At 41.9% G+C, this 13,210-nt stretch overlaps 1 protein-coding gene across 3 annotated transcripts in view; it reads right to left on the bottom strand.

The window, feature by feature from the left end:
- LOC117349387 (adenine phosphoribosyltransferase-like) overlaps positions 1 to 13,210 on the bottom strand; it is a 46,156-nt gene that overhangs the window by 16,708 nt on the left and 16,238 nt on the right. The window contains exons 1-3 of one of the 3 annotated variants that reach the window (XM_033922807.1): positions 4,619 to 4,746; positions 3,664 to 3,831; positions 3,188 to 3,333 (exon numbers count right to left, since the gene is read on the bottom strand). In XM_033922807.1, the coding sequence (XP_033778698.1) occupies positions 3,188 to 3,333; positions 3,664 to 3,799 (282 nt within the window). In that variant the 5' untranslated portion in view covers positions 3,800 to 3,831; positions 4,619 to 4,746. Of the gene's footprint in view, positions 1 to 3,187; positions 3,334 to 3,663; positions 3,832 to 4,618; positions 4,747 to 13,210 lie in introns of those variants that run through there. The other 2 variants (XM_033922808.1, XM_033922809.1) reach the window with 2 other exon arrangements.

Here is a 13,210-nt window from a genome sequence, read left to right as displayed (position 1 = left end):
TGTAGAAATGGATGAATGTGTAGAAATGGCACCAGGTGGACAGCAGCACAGCATTGGAGTGGTGGTAATATGAGGAAATAGCATCAGCTGACTTATCAACACACTTGCAGCTTGAGCAGAAGCATGACCAACAATGTCAAAGAAACCATTGCTTTACATACCCAAGCATCTGTCTTTTTTTTTCTTTTTATTAAAGCTTTTCACCCAAGGGGCATAAAGCACTGTGTAGGAAGATGAGTTTATTGGACGATCCCTGATCCGCCAAAGTTTTGGCATTGGAGAAACCAGTTATATCAGTTGGCCATCTGGGAAGCTAGAGATGCTGGAAGGGCTAAGAAGCGAAAAATGCTGTTTTTGAAGATCTGGGATCCATATTTGCAAACATTACATCCTAAAGGTTGAAGTGCGGTTTTAAATTGGGTATCCTAATTGGGTTTTTATTTATTTAGTAGGATTGGTGTTTTGATGAGATGGGGTAGAGAGTACCATTGGGTGGTGAGGGGAAGGGGGGGAGGGGTTTGGGGAGGAGATGTAGAAAGTATTTATATGTGTTTGTTATATTATTGTATTTGATGCATCATTATTGTATTTAGCATTTGTGTCTTCAACTGTATTTGATGTTTGCATCAATAAAAATTGTTTAAACCTAAAGCTTTTCATTAATAAAGTAATCTTCATTTATTTAAAAAAAAAAAAAAAAAAAAAAAGTCCTATGAACGTGATGTCCTTATGCTGAAAGGATCCAGCTGGATCCTATGTACGTGATGTCCTTGTGTTGAAAGATCCTTTCAACACAAGGACTTCACGTTCATAGGACTGTTTTTATTCGTGTGCTTCTGTATTTATTTTGAATTGATAGAAATAAAAAATTGTTTGTCTCAAGGTTGACGTGCTGTCTCCCATTCCTGACTTGTTCTCTCTTTGTTGGATTTTACATGGGGTCTCTGTTCCCTTAACTATATTGGGGATTCCCAAGTCCCACCAGTTAAAAACTACCCAACCTCTCCTCCAGGTACCTTTAAAGGACAGATCTTCACTGGCAGCGAACAACCTGATACACGCTGATTGTGCTAGCCCCGCAGCCTTCCTTCTGACACGACTTCCTGTTTCCACAGAGGTGGAGTGCATCAGAAGAAAGGCTACATGGTCAGCGCAAGAAGTATGTATCAGTTGGGCTGCTTGCTGCAAGTGATGATCGGCTCTTCAAAAGGTAAACAGGGGGAGCGGGGGTAGTGGATGGACCGGATTGCCTTGCCTCACCTTGGTGGGAGAGTGAGAGATGGGATCTTCTGCCCACCCATCTGGGGTCCAGGCCCACCCAACATTGGGTGTCTGGTCTCAAAGTACTACTAATTAGCATCAGAAACAGGATTTCTGCCATGACACTACAACTGATGAGCTTTGCAGCTCTCACCTTCATGGCTTTTCATATGCAGTGATAAATGATGAGAGAAGCTCTGTGTATTAATTTGTCTGAACCAATCAGGAGTCAGGCCTAGAGGAAGCTGACTGAATATTATGAGGTTGGTAATCAAAAGGGTTTAACTAGGCAGAAATAAAGGAATAACCTAATAGTGTAGTGGCCTGAGAAATAGGGAAACCAAGTTCCATTCCCAGGTACAAAATAAGTGCCTGCAGAAATGGCTCAGCATCCCCTCTCCCCCCGGGAGATCCTTCCTACTGGAAACAGCTCATAAACGCTCCTATACCCACTTCCTCCCCAGACTATGGAGCTCACTGCCCACACATATCAGGTCTTTGGATAGCCTGATGGACTTCAGGAAAGCAGTAAAATCCTTCCTCTTCCATTGACCTGGAAGTGAAAACCTCCTCTGTCTAAGAACTCAACCAGGGACTTGACACGCTATATGTAAACTAAAGACCCTTCGTGTACTGTCTCTATATGCAAGTCTTCCCATGACCTCTCATGCCCATCTGTTTGATCCACCTTGTGATGTAGACTATTGTAACCATGCGTTGTAAGATTGCTGTAACCAGGTATGCCTTTAGTTTCTAGATAGGTTGTCTTTTGTTTGAAACTGAGCTATCTGGGAGGATGGGATATAAATCGAAATAAATAAATATAATATTTGAACTGTTTTGATTATAACCACAGAAAGGCTGTACGTCACTTCCCATGCCCTTTCTTGCCCAATTAAACCCCACTGAGTGAGCTGGTACTTGGTATTCAATGGCATAATGCTACTCGATAAGTTTACTAAGTGGCCATCCCTTAACTGGTTAGGGGTGGGCTGGGGGTGGAGTGGCTGGTTAGCACAATTTTTGGTCTGCTAAACCAGTGGTTCCCAACCCTGTCCTGGAGGACCACCAGGCCAGTGGGGTTTTCAGGATAGCCCTAATGAATATGCATGGAGCAGATTTGCATGCCTGGCACCTCCATTATATGCAGATCTTTCTCATGCATATTCATTAGGGCTATCCTGAAAACCCCACTGGCCTGGTGGTCCTCCAGGAGAGGGTTGGGAACCACTGTGCTAAACAGCTAAGTAACTGCATAAAAACTGCAAAGCAGTTCTAACTTTATGTAGCAAGATAACTGGCCGCCATTCTAAATATCAGCCAGCACCAGTTAACTTCTAGATTGATGGACATATCGGGATAGTCAGTGCTGGGATCTGCATATGCCCTGGCACTACATATTTTTATTTGTTTATATACCACTTATAGCAGGGGTAGGGAACTCCGGTCCTCGAGAGCCGTATTCCAGTCAGGTTTTCAGGACTTCCCCAATGAATATGCATGAGATCTATTTGCATGCATTGCTTCCAATGCATATTCATTGGGGAAATCCTGAAAACCCGACTGGAATACGGCTCTCGAGGACCGGAGTTCCCTACCCCTGATAGTCTACTCTAAGTGGTTTATATTCAGGTACTCAAGTATTTCTCCCTATCTGTCTCGGTGGGCTCACACTCTATCTAATGTACCTGGGCCAATTGGGGATTAAGTGACCTGCCCAGGGTCACAAGAAGCAGCATGGGATTTGATCCCACAACTTCAGGGATTAGTTTAGCCCGTAGACGGAAGCAGCGTACTAACCACTTACTGCAGTTGTCTGAACATTGACTCCTATGCAGTCTTTGGCTTCAATCCCTGTACAGAGTGTGGGAGAAAGGATCCCATCCATTGAATGCCTTCACCAGTGTACCCAAAATACCCCCCTTACCTGCTGGTGACAGTACAACCTGGATGGATCCAGCCATGCATAATTAGGACCCTTGTCATTGGGCGCCATCAGTGATAGGTACCACCCTTTTTCCCTGGTGTGAGGGACACTCCACAGGTCCATGTGAGCAGCGGGGGTATTGTATCCTAAAAAGAGAGTAAAACCCGGATATTGTGAGCACAGTTTAGAACAGGCCAAAACAGCCACAATACTTAGGGTTTTTAATGTTTCATTTGTAGCACGCAGGAGTGGCTTATGAAACCTTTTGTTGGGGTGGGGGGGAGGGAGGGTAAGGGGAATAACAAAAAAAAAGGAACATATGAAAACAACATCGCAGACACAACTGTGACAAAATAGACTTCATTAAAAATGTGCAGGGAGGAGGACAAAGCGCTTTGTTCCCTTATGAAAGCATCCATGCCACCTCCATCTTCTGCCCTCTCCCATCCAATCTTTCATTGGCTCCATTTACTGACTTGGCAATAGCACAGCAGAGCAGAGCTTTGAATAGGTGTTTTCAGCACCAGAACTGCTGGAGGACAACATTGTGATGCACTGGCAGAGCTGAGTGTGGAACTGCAGAGGGCGCTGTGAGGCAGGAATGAAATGCATTTGCAGAGTTGTTCATGGGTGTCCAGTGTTGCCTGTTAATAAGGTAATATATTTCTCTTACTATTTATTGGTTTAATAAACCTAATGTTAAGTTCAATTACTATGACTATATAAAGTAATGAGATATAATATAACTTGTTAGTGGAAAATGCCGGGTTTTGAAAATCCGGATGTCTGATAACTCTAGGTAAATCTCCAGTACATACAATGTATTGTGTACCATTCAAGAAAGCATGGGACAGGCACGTGGGATCTCTTAGGAAGAGGAGGAGATAGTGGATGCTTCCGATGGGTCATTTGGCTCTGTTTCTATTTTCTCTACTCATTGTAGATATCCTAAAAATCTGATTGCCTGGGAGGTTTGGAAGATCCTGAACATCTAAAGAGTGGGCTCTGTCAGTGCCAAGCACTGTGAAGCTCTACCTCACTGACACCACTCTGCTAAGGGGTGGGGGTGGGGTCCCTTGTTGGACTGAGGCCCAAGATAATTGCTCCACTTGCCTTACTCCCTGGCCTTGCCCAGTCTCCCACGCCATTTCTGCACCTGAGAGCTCTTCAGCTCTTTCTCCTAGAAAAATGTCCAGAGACTGGACCAGCTCGGAGATCCTATATACAGTGCTTTGAAAGTGGTGCATAACTGTGGATGCCCTTTAATGCACTGAGGCTTATAATGCTATGCAGCCAGCCCTCTTTAGGAGATTCCTTAAACCAAACCTTAAATTTCCTGCATTTTGCTTCAGATTCCTGGAGGAGGCAGATGTTGCAAGACTACCTGCCCAGAGCGGAAAAAAAGGTGCAAATATCCAGCTCAAAGGGTACCTGGCATGAGGTTTACTGCAGAGTTTTCACAGATAAAAATGCCTGTCTTCCTTTCTGAGCCCTGCTGGTGATCTTCCATGTTACTCAATCTGCTGAAAGACGCTCGATAAATGCATCAACAGCTGTACAGATAGAATAACAGCAACAAATCACATACCAGTGAGTGACACATCCCAAACCCTTCTGGTTGGTTGCAGTCAAGTTTGGAATTTGGTTTACACATTAATAAAGTCAGAGATGGGCGTGCGTGTGTGACCCTTAGACTTCCAACAAAGGACAGAGGCGGCTCTTGAATGCTGAGTAGACTACAAGCACCAGCTTCTAATGATAGCATGTAAAGGAAGTAGTTTACCAAGATTTAAGAGATTTTTTTTTTTTTGGCATGGCAGTCTGTACATGTGTTGCCAAATTAATACAGCAAGCAAAAAAGGGAAGCATTACCAATGCTCTCTCTCATCTCTGTATCTACAGAGCTTGTTTAACTGAGGTATTGCTCTAATGCAGTGGTCTCAAACTCAACCCCTTTGCAGGGCCATATTTTGAATTTGTAGTTACTTGGAGGGCCTCAGAAAAAAATAGTTAACGTCTTATTAAAGAAATGACAATTTTGCATGAGGTAAAACTCTTTATAGCTTATAAATCTTTCCTTTTGGCAAAGTCTTAATAATAATATTGTAATTTAAAATGAAAGAGACATATGATCAAGAAACTGTTTTATTTTACTTTTGTGATTATGAGGGCCTCAAAATAGTATCTGGCGGGCCGCGAGTTTGAGACCACTGCTCTAATGTGTATAGTAGGTACACAAGTTTGAAAAGACTGGACAGCAAATTTTTCCAAAAGTGTTACTTCCTTAAAACAAACTGGTGATTATGATAGACCCCTTCAAAATAAACACAAATATAAACACAAATATATCACGTAGGCAGGGTAGGATTAATTCGTCGAGGGCCCTTAGGCACACAAGTACACTGGGCCCCCTGCCCCGCCCCATCCCACCCTGCGCCCTGGCGGAAACAGAAAGCTGCGTCAGAGGGAAGCTATGGGCAAGCAGCACCGCTTGCAAAATTACCTTTCTTACCCGCGTTGCTTGCTTGTCTTACTTTCGGTCGATATGGGGGGGAGCGCATTGCCAATCAGGGTGGGGCCCGCGTTGCCAATCGATGCTGGAGGGGCTCATCGCCGTTTGGATAAAACAATGTTGATGCCCTCCTTCATCGGGCCCCCCTGACCATTTCGGGCCCTAGGCACATGCCTACTTGGCCTATTCGTTAATCCTGCCCTGCACGTAGGAATTTTGAGAAACACGATGGTATCTTTAATTGACTATAACATGTTTTAATGCACAACGTTTCTGATACGCTGTGATAGTTCGCCGTGGCTAAAAATGTTTTCCTGCTGATTTTCGTTTGTACTCACTGCATCTCATTGCAGTGTCCAACAATAGTCAGCCAGCATTGATGGATTCCAATTGCCCTGATATCTTTTTTTTCCATAGTGGCAATGTCCTGGTGAAACCTTTCGCCATGTTCGTCGCTGACTGCACCAAGATTTGCAGGGAAGAAGTCCAAATATGAATGTATAAAGTGCATTTTCGGTGACATGTTGCACTTCATGGTTTTGTTTGCTCCGAAAAGTTTGTCAACCAGTTGAATATAGTTTGGTGCTTTGTAACTGCCATGAAAATTCTCAGCGACATCTTTGAATGCTTTCCAGGTGATTTTCTCTGGTGATTTAAATTGAATCAGGTTGGGCAGACTGGATGGACCATTCGAGGTCTTTATCTGCCGTCATCTACTATGTTACTATGACTAACAGATCTTCAAATCTCTCATCATTGATGATATGTCTGATCTGAGGACTGACAAAAATGCCTTCCTTAATCTTGGCGTCAGTTATTGATTATTAATTGCATTAGCCTGAAAGTCTAACAAGAAATTGTAAAAATGTACTTTTTTGGTACGCGATACATAATTTTAAACACGATTTTTGTCATCAGCAGCCAAATATCTGTAAGATACACCCGAAAGTGTTGAAGAAGCAAAAACTTTGTTGTCCAGTAAAATCAAATGTACACTCCAAATAAAGTATTTTACTCAGTATATGAGTGACTGGAGAGTAACAACCCAGACAAACAGCTGGGCACTCACGGAAGTCAGAAAGAACTATGGCAGAAGGTAATAGCATATATCAGGTAGAAATTAGAGAATGGCATGGGGACAAATTTTTCTCCGTCCCCACGGGAACGTATTGTCCCGTCTTGTCCTGGCGAGTTCTTTTCCTTTCCCTGCCCCATTCCTGCAAGCTCTGTCCTCATCTGCACAAGCCTCAAACACGTTAAAATCATAAGTAGCAACATTCTAGAGCTCAGATTGTGATGTCATAATGCCTCATTCCACCAATGCCTTAGCTCCGTCCTCATGTGCACAAGCCTCAAACACTTCAAAATCATAAGTAGCAACATTCTAGAGCTCAGATTGTGATGTCATAATGCCTCATTTCACCAATGCCTAAGCTCCGTCCTCATCTGCACAAGCCTCAAACACTTTAAAATCATAAGTGTTTGAGGCTTGTGCGGTTAAGTCAGAGCTTATAGGAATGGGACAAGGGACAGTGACAAAACCTGCTGGGACGGGAAAATTGAGTTCTTGCGAGGACAGGGAAAAATGTGTCCCCCTGTCATTCTCTAGTAGAAATATCAGAAAAACAATCCCCCCACAGAGTAACAAAGAAAATAAAATAGTGGAGGTAACAAACATAACCAAGAGGAAGAGCGTTACAATTGATACAAAATGTTGTGACCAGGTTAATTTTGGGTGTAGACAGGATGACACATAAGACACCAATTTTGAAGAAATTACACTGGTTACCAGTTTTATTTTGAGTACAACACAAGGTTATTTCTGTGATCCATGAAACTGTTAATCATCAAATGCCATGGTATTTTCAACAAGTCATTGTGAACTGTAAACCAAGCAAATCTTTACGATCTGAAAATAAAAAAAATGTATTAACTTAAACTCCTAAAGGAAGCAAGGTTACTATGCAGACACCAGAGCAATGACATTCTGCATAGCTGGTGTTAAGATGTGGAATGCTTTGATGGGTCAGTTGCGATCGGTTTCAGTTCAAGAAACAGCTAGAAACCCAATTGTTTGTCACTGCATTCTTCCGAGTTTGGAAAAGAAAAGATAGTTCTCCCCTGTTGATTTTCAGATTTTAGTTTGTCATAATTATTATGTTTGTTTTAACTCATAAGAACATAAGAATCGCCTTAATGAGTCAGACCAATGGTCCATCAAGCCCAGTAACCCATTCTCACGGTGGCCAATCCAGGTCAATAGTACCTGGCCAAAATCCAAGGAGTAGCAATATTCCATTCTACCAATCTAGGGCAAGCATGGCTTCCCCCTTGTCTTTCTCAATAACAGACTATGGACTTTTCCTCCAGGAACTTGTCCAAACCTTTCTTAAAACCAGATACGCTATCCGCTCTTACCACAATTTCTGGCAATGCATTCCAGACCTTAACTATTCTCTGAGTGAAAAAAAAAATTCCTCCTATTGGTTTTAAAAGTATTTCCCTGTAACTTCATCGAGTGTCCCCTAGTCTTTGTAATTTTTGACGGAGTGAAAAATCGATCCACATGTACTCGTTCTACTCCACTCAGGATTTTGTAGACTTCAATCATATCTCCCCTCAGCCATCTCTTTTCCAAGCTGAAGAGCCCTAACCGTTTTAGTCTTTCATCATACGAGAGGAGTTCCATCCCCTTTACCATCTTGGTTGCTCTTCTTTGAACCTATTCTAGTGCCACTATATCTTTCTTGAGATAAGAAGACCAGAATTGAATGCAATACTGCAGTTCTTAAGTGGTCTAAACAAAATGGTCTAACAAGTGGTCTAAACAAAATAAATAAGACACAAAGAAGCCAATATGGCCATTGTGGAGTCAAGTGTAGATTTTGATTAAAGGATATTTGAGGACATTTGAGTGCTGTTGGCTTCTTTGTGTCTTGGTTTTGCTTGTCACTTCCACTGTTTTCCATAGGTCAGTCAGGTGGAACCAGTGGCATAGTAAGGGGGGAGGGGCGGTCTGCCCCCGGCTCCATGTTAGTGGGGGTGCTGGTGCCCCTCCTCCTCTCCAGCCCCGCTTCTTCCCACTCCTCCCCTGACCACACAGACGCCCCCTTCCCTTCCCCCGTACCTCTAGTTGTTCACTGCTGCACGCGACAACTTCAACGTGCTCCTTGTGAGCATGTCATCTCTCCCGGTGGCGTTACTTCCAGGTGCCGCGCATAGGTAGCGACATCAGAGGGAGAGCCATTGGGGCCGCGAGGAGCACGTCGAAGTTCTTGTTGCTCACGGCGGTGAACTGGAAGCACAGGGGAAGGGACCACGTGTGCAGCAGGGGGGAGTGGGGAAAGAATGGGGGGGCAGAGACAAGGGCATGGGAGGGACGCTGTTGCCCCAGGCACCTCTCATCCTCATTTCGCCACTGATAGAGTCATCGTTGGGTGGGATTGAATAGGGTAAATGGTTAGGGCCTTTCAAAAATATTAGGCACTTTATGTGACTCTCACCCTTGAAACCCCCTTCAATTAATTTTCAATAATCATGATCACTACCACACATCCTCTCCCAGAACAATCCTGTCAAGCAGTGTCATGCAAACTTTCTCGAGCCACGGCACACTAAAGGTAGTGGCCGTGGCTCGAGGCACCAGGAAGTGCGTGGATATCGCCATGATGACATCACACACATGAATGACATCATCATGTCGATGTCTGCGTTTGTGTGAAGGTCCTCTAGGCGGGCCCAAATACGCCAGTGGGGGGTGCCAGAAGGGAAGAGGGCCAGAGAGAAGGATAGGTGCCGGCACCCACTGATTGCCACGAGAGGCACGTCCTGTAGGCAGTCTGCTGGCGCCGGCGCCTCTCCTCCTCTCCAGTGTACCACGGCACACCTGAAATCTCAGGAGGCACGCTAGTGTGCTTTGGCACACAGTTTGAGATACACTGCTGTAAAGGCAGCACACTTTTAAATATTAATCTTTGTTTTTTACATATATTTATAATGACAAAGTGATTGCCTAAGATGGCAAAGAGCAATTGCAGTCAAATCAAAACAATAAATCCTATTAGTCACACTTGGATTTGTATACGTACCTAAGTCATCTTTATAAAATGATAGCAAAAGTCCCCTCAAAATGTGGGGAGGTGGTACACAGTTCTTCCAGCAAAACTTCACAAACATACAAATCTTAAACTGCAACAATCTAAAATAAGAACTTCAAAAAGTGTAGAAAATAAAGCAATGTGATAGTTTCAAAAAGTAGACTGTATGTCAGACAATATAACACAAGAAGAAAGGGATCACAATAGTGCAAAACCAAACAAAGACCACAAATGGCCTAGGTCAGTGGTCTCAAACTCAAACTCTTTGCAGGGCCACATTTTGGATTTGTAGGTACTTGGAGGGCCTCAGAAAAAAAAAAAAAAAGTTAATGTCTTATTAAAGTGTTTGAGACCACTGAGTTAAGGGGAACGGTTAATCTGCTGGCTGAGTTGGAGGCCAGAGGGGAGAACAGGACAATCAAGCCATTGTGACATCACTGATGAGGTTGTCTCTTATTGGTGGAATGAGGCATTATGACATCACAATCTCAGCTCTGCTTCCCAAAGACAAACAGGATGTCATGGTTACAGTTAACCAATGTCTTCTATACCATTTCCAAGAATATAACTCTCTCTGTTTTCCCAATTACTCGTATTTCACTTCAGACATTCATATTCATATATTCATACTGATTTTTCACGGACCTCAGAAACACCCTCCTCCAACCGTTGTTTATACATTTTTTTTAAAACGGGGAGCTTCACAGGTGTATTTCTCCTCACTGGTCCTTATTACTTTTATCACTGTAACCTTTTTAACTTGCGATTTAAATTTAGAGCGGGGTGGATGTTAGCGGTTTTGCATGGATCCCTGACGAAGCGGATGCGAAACATGTCGGGTCCTACCGCTGTACTATTTAAAAAGATAAGTACATATTTAAGTTTAAAAAAATCAAAAAAGTTAAATAGTCAACATTCTCAATGGAGAAAGGTAAATAGTGGAGATCTTTGCCGTATTGAGCGTGATTAGAATCGCCGAGAGTCCACCTCCCTGATGCAGCTGCATAGCGAAATGTCAGCTAGCTTCACGTTGGTGGGAGTGGACCAGCAAAGACAGCAAGAAAGAACTTCAGCGTTTGAATGCATTTCAATAATCATCCCTGCCTGAGCTAAGTCTTTCTTATATATTTTTGGATTTGGACTTAGACTTAACAGACAAAAAACACTAGGCAGGAGGGGGAGAATGGCCGTTAACTATACAGCCCTTTCTAGTGCGGCTGTATAGTTAACTAGCTGACAGCGCACGGGGATCTGAGGCCACTCCTCTTAACACAATGTAAAGATCTAAAATTGAAAGACATTTAGAGATAAGTTTAGATGGAAGAACACGCGTCACTAGTTTCTGGTTTGAAGTACTAAAAGTAAACACAGAGAGGTATAATTGTCTGTATTTAGATTGGTCTCTCTGTATCCTATGTATAATATATCTGGATTTTACTTATAATTTTAATGCACCCTATTGTCTATTTTTCTGTAAACCGCTTAGAATCCTAGCGGAGTTTAGCGGTATATAAGAAATAAATTACATTACATTACATTACATTTAAATAGTAGAGTTCCCCAGGGGACCGCTGCTTTTTAACATATTTATCAATGATCTAGAGATGGGAATAACTAGTAAGATAATTCAATTTGCTGATGACACAAAGTTGTTTAATCACAAGAGGATTGTTAAAAATTTCAAGAAGACCTTGGGAGACTGGGAGGTTGGACATCAAAATGGCAGATGACGTTTAATGTGAGCAAGTGTAAAGTGATGCATGTGGGAAAGAGGAACCTGAACTATAGCTACGTGATGCAGGAAAAGGAAAAGGATCTAGGTGTCATCGTAGAGGATTCGATGAAATCCTTAGCTCAATGTGTAGTGGCGGCCAAGAAAGCAAATAGAATGTTAGGAATTATCAGGAAAGAAATGGAAAACAAAGATGTTATAATGCCCTCACCTCGAATACTGTGTGCATTTCTGGTCACCATATCTCAAAAAAGTTATAGTGGAATTAGAAAAGGTACAGAGAAGGGTGACGAAAATGATAAAAGGGATGGGAAGACTTCTCTATGAGGAAATAATAATAAACTGCTCTCGATACAAGATTGGCTTTCCACAAACAAATTGGCCTTAAATCTAACAAAAACAAAAACAATGCTCTTTTCCTGGAAAAGAGACACAAAATTAATTTCTCCAATCTCCATTAACAATACTGTATTAGAACTGGTTACCACTATAAAAATTTTAGGCATTTTGATAATGACAAACTTACTTATCATGATCATATCAGTAATACCGTTAAAACATGTTTTTATAAATTACGTCTAATCCGTTCACTTTCCAAGTTCCTACAACCCGAATCCACTAATATTCTTATCCATTCTTTAATTATTTCCAAACTAGACTACTGTAATTCCCTTCTCATTAACATCACACAAAAAGAAAAAAGAAGGCTGCAATTAATTCAGAATACTGCCGTGAAACTAATTTATAACGCTAAAAAATACGACCATGTCACTCCCCTGCTAATCAAATCTCATTGGCTCCCGATAAGTCATCGCATTACGTTTAAATTATTACTCTTAGTTTTTAAAACCATAAATTTTAACGAGCCACAATTTGTCAATAGATGGTTAATCCCCTATAATACTACACGATCACTCCGTTCCACCTCTTCTAACCTCCTCTCGGTCCCCTCATTGAAGGTTATCGGTACCAGACGAAATGACATGTTCTCCATTATGGCCCCTTAATCTTGGAATCTCTTACCTCAACACATTAGGGAATTAAAAGATCTAACTGTATTTAAAAAAACACTAAAAACATTTTTCTTTAAAGATGCCTATGATTCTTAATATTATATCCCTTTTTTTTTTTATTTCCGGCAAGCTTATACTTCCCTCCCATTTGTTTTTTCCATTGTTGTAACTCTTTCTTTCCTGTCTAAACATTGTAATTTCTCCCTTATCTATCCTCACTACTCATGTACGTTTTTCGCCCAAAACTATTATTTTTTTATCATGTATGTATTCTTGTATGTTTATTTTTATTGTATAACAAAAGTTAGTTTATATATTATCACCTATGTTTTAACTGTATGATTAACTGTATTGTACATCGCCTAGTAATTTTAAATAGGCGATTCATTAAGAATAAATAAACTTGAACTTGAACTTGAAAGGCCAAAGTGGCTAGGGCCCTTCACCTTGGAGAAGAGACAGTTCAGGGGTCTATAAAATACTGAGTGGAGTGGAAAGCATAGATGTGAATTGGGACCCGGGTTGGTCACTGTTGGAACTGTTGGAAACAGGATACTGGGCTTGATGGACCTTTGGTCTGTCCCAGTATGGCAATTCTTATGTTCTTATGTTCAATTCTTAAATGCCCACCTCAAGAAAACAATAGATCAACATATGCAATTGCTGGAA

This window comes from Geotrypetes seraphini, chromosome 15 (assembly GCF_902459505.1).
Source record: "Geotrypetes seraphini chromosome 15, aGeoSer1.1, whole genome shotgun sequence".
In the NCBI taxonomy this organism is placed as follows: Eukaryota; Metazoa; Chordata; class Amphibia; order Gymnophiona; family Dermophiidae; genus Geotrypetes; species Geotrypetes seraphini.
Note: the sequence above shows the minus strand (reverse complement) of the source record. Positions and strands in the feature narration are given on the sequence as shown.